This window comes from Geospiza fortis, unplaced genomic scaffold, assembly GCF_000277835.1.
Source record: "Geospiza fortis unplaced genomic scaffold, GeoFor_1.0 scaffold1223, whole genome shotgun sequence".
In the NCBI taxonomy this organism is placed as follows: domain Eukaryota; kingdom Metazoa; phylum Chordata; class Aves; order Passeriformes; family Thraupidae; genus Geospiza; species Geospiza fortis.
In genome coordinates, this window is record NW_005054974.1 from 7,246 (window position 1) to 9,041 (window position 1,796).

Sequence of the window (1,796 nt, forward strand, 5' to 3'; positions counted from 1 at the left end):
TAGGATCCCGAGGATCCCCCATAGGATCCCGGTCTGCCCTGGGATCCTGATCCTCCATAGGATCCCGAGGATCCCCCATAAGATCCGAATCCACCCCCATAGGATCCCGGCCTGCCCCCGTAGGATCCCGAGGATCCCCCATAGGATCCCGGTCTGCCCTGGGATCCTGATCCTCCATAGGATCCCGAGGATCCCCCGTAAGATCCTGATCCGCCCCCATAGGATCCTGGTCTGCCCCCGTAGGATCCCGAGGATCCCCCGTAGGATCCGGATCCCCCGTAGGATCCCACATCATCCCCGTAGGATCCCGAGGATCCCCCGTAGGAGCCGAATCCGCCTCCCCCTTGGGATCCGGGCCTGCCCGATCCGGATCCGGGTTTTCCAGATCCAGATCCGGGTTTCCCGGATCCGGATCCTATTCCCCCTTGGGATCCAGGCCTGCCCGATCCAGATCCAGATCCAGGTCTTCCTGATCCGGATCCAGGTCTTCCTGATCCGGATCCGGATCCAGGTCGGCCGGATCCGTATCCGTAGGAGCCTGGGTTGGATCCCAATCCGTAGGATCCCGAATTTCCCCCATAGGATCCTGGTCCCCCATAGGATCCCGAATTTCCGCCGTAGGATCCCAAACTTCCAGAGGATCCCGATCCCCCATAGGATCCCGAATTTCCGCCGTAGGATCCCGAATGTCCAGAGGATCCCGATCCCCCGTAGGATCCTGATCCGCCATAGGATCCCGAATTTCCGCCGTAGGATCCCGAACTTCCCGAGGATCCCGCTCCCGATGCGGATCCCGGTCTGCACTCGGCGGGTCCCGAGGAGGATCCCGATCCCAGCTGGGGGCTGACCAGCCCCGTCAGCGGGAGGGAACCGGAACCGGAACCGGGGCGGGCGCAGAGCCCGGCGGGGCCTGGGGGGAGGGATCAGGGGGATCCAGTTTGGACCAGTTTGGACCAGTTTGGCTCGATTCCCATCCCAGTCCATCCTGCATTCTGTATTAGTCATTCCCAGTCCACCCCAGTCCATCCCAGTCCATCCCAGTCCATCCCACATTCTGTATCCATCACTCCCAGTTCATCCCAGTTCATCCCAGTCACCAGTGCCCCTCCCAGATTCCATATCCGTCATTCCCAGTCCCATCCCAGTTCATTCCCAGTCCCATCCCAGTCCCATCCCAGTCCATCCCAGTCCATCCCAGTCACCGCAGCCCCTCCCAGATTCCGTATCCGTCACTCCCAGTTCATCCCAGTGCTCCCAGTTCATCCCAGTCCCTCCCAAATTCCCTATCGCTCCATCTCCGTCATTCCCAGTCCCTCCCAGTCCCTCCCATTTCCTGTCCCAGTTTCCCTCCCTGACCTTATCCCCAGTCCCCATTCCCAGTGCCTCCCAGTCTATCCCAGTGGCTCCCAGTCTATCCCAGTCCATCCCAATCCCCTCCCCGTCCCTCCCCGCCTCCCTCCTCAATCCCAATCCCACCCCCGCCTCAGTCCCAGTTTCCCCCAGTCTCCATCCCAGTCCATCCCAGTGCCCCCAGTTCTCTCCCAGTCCATCCCAGTTCCTCATATCTCTATTCCCAGTCCATCCCAGTTTCCCCCAATCTCCCTCCCAATCTCCATCCCAGTCCCTCCCAGTTCCCCATATCTCCCTTCCCAGTTGCTCCCAGTTGCTCCCAGTCCATCCCAATCCTATCCCAGTCCCCCCAGTCTCCATCCCAGTCCATCCCAGTCTATCCCAGTTCCCTCCAGTTCCCTCCCAGTCCCTCCCAGTCCATCCCAGTCCCCCACATCTCCATTCCC

General features: G+C 61.0%; 1 protein-coding gene across 1 annotated transcript in view; it reads right to left on the minus strand.

The window, feature by feature from the left end:
• Positions 1-291: 291 nt before the first annotated feature.
• LOC102040299 (epithelial discoidin domain-containing receptor 1-like) overlaps positions 292-1,796 on the minus strand; it is a gene marked incomplete at its 5' end in the record, with an annotated part of 25,250 nt that continues 23,745 nt past the window's right edge. Inside the window, one exon of the mRNA XM_014311536.1 lies at positions 292-910. Coding sequence (XP_014167011.1) covers positions 292-910 — 619 coding nt within the window. The remainder of the gene's footprint in view (positions 911-1,796) is intronic.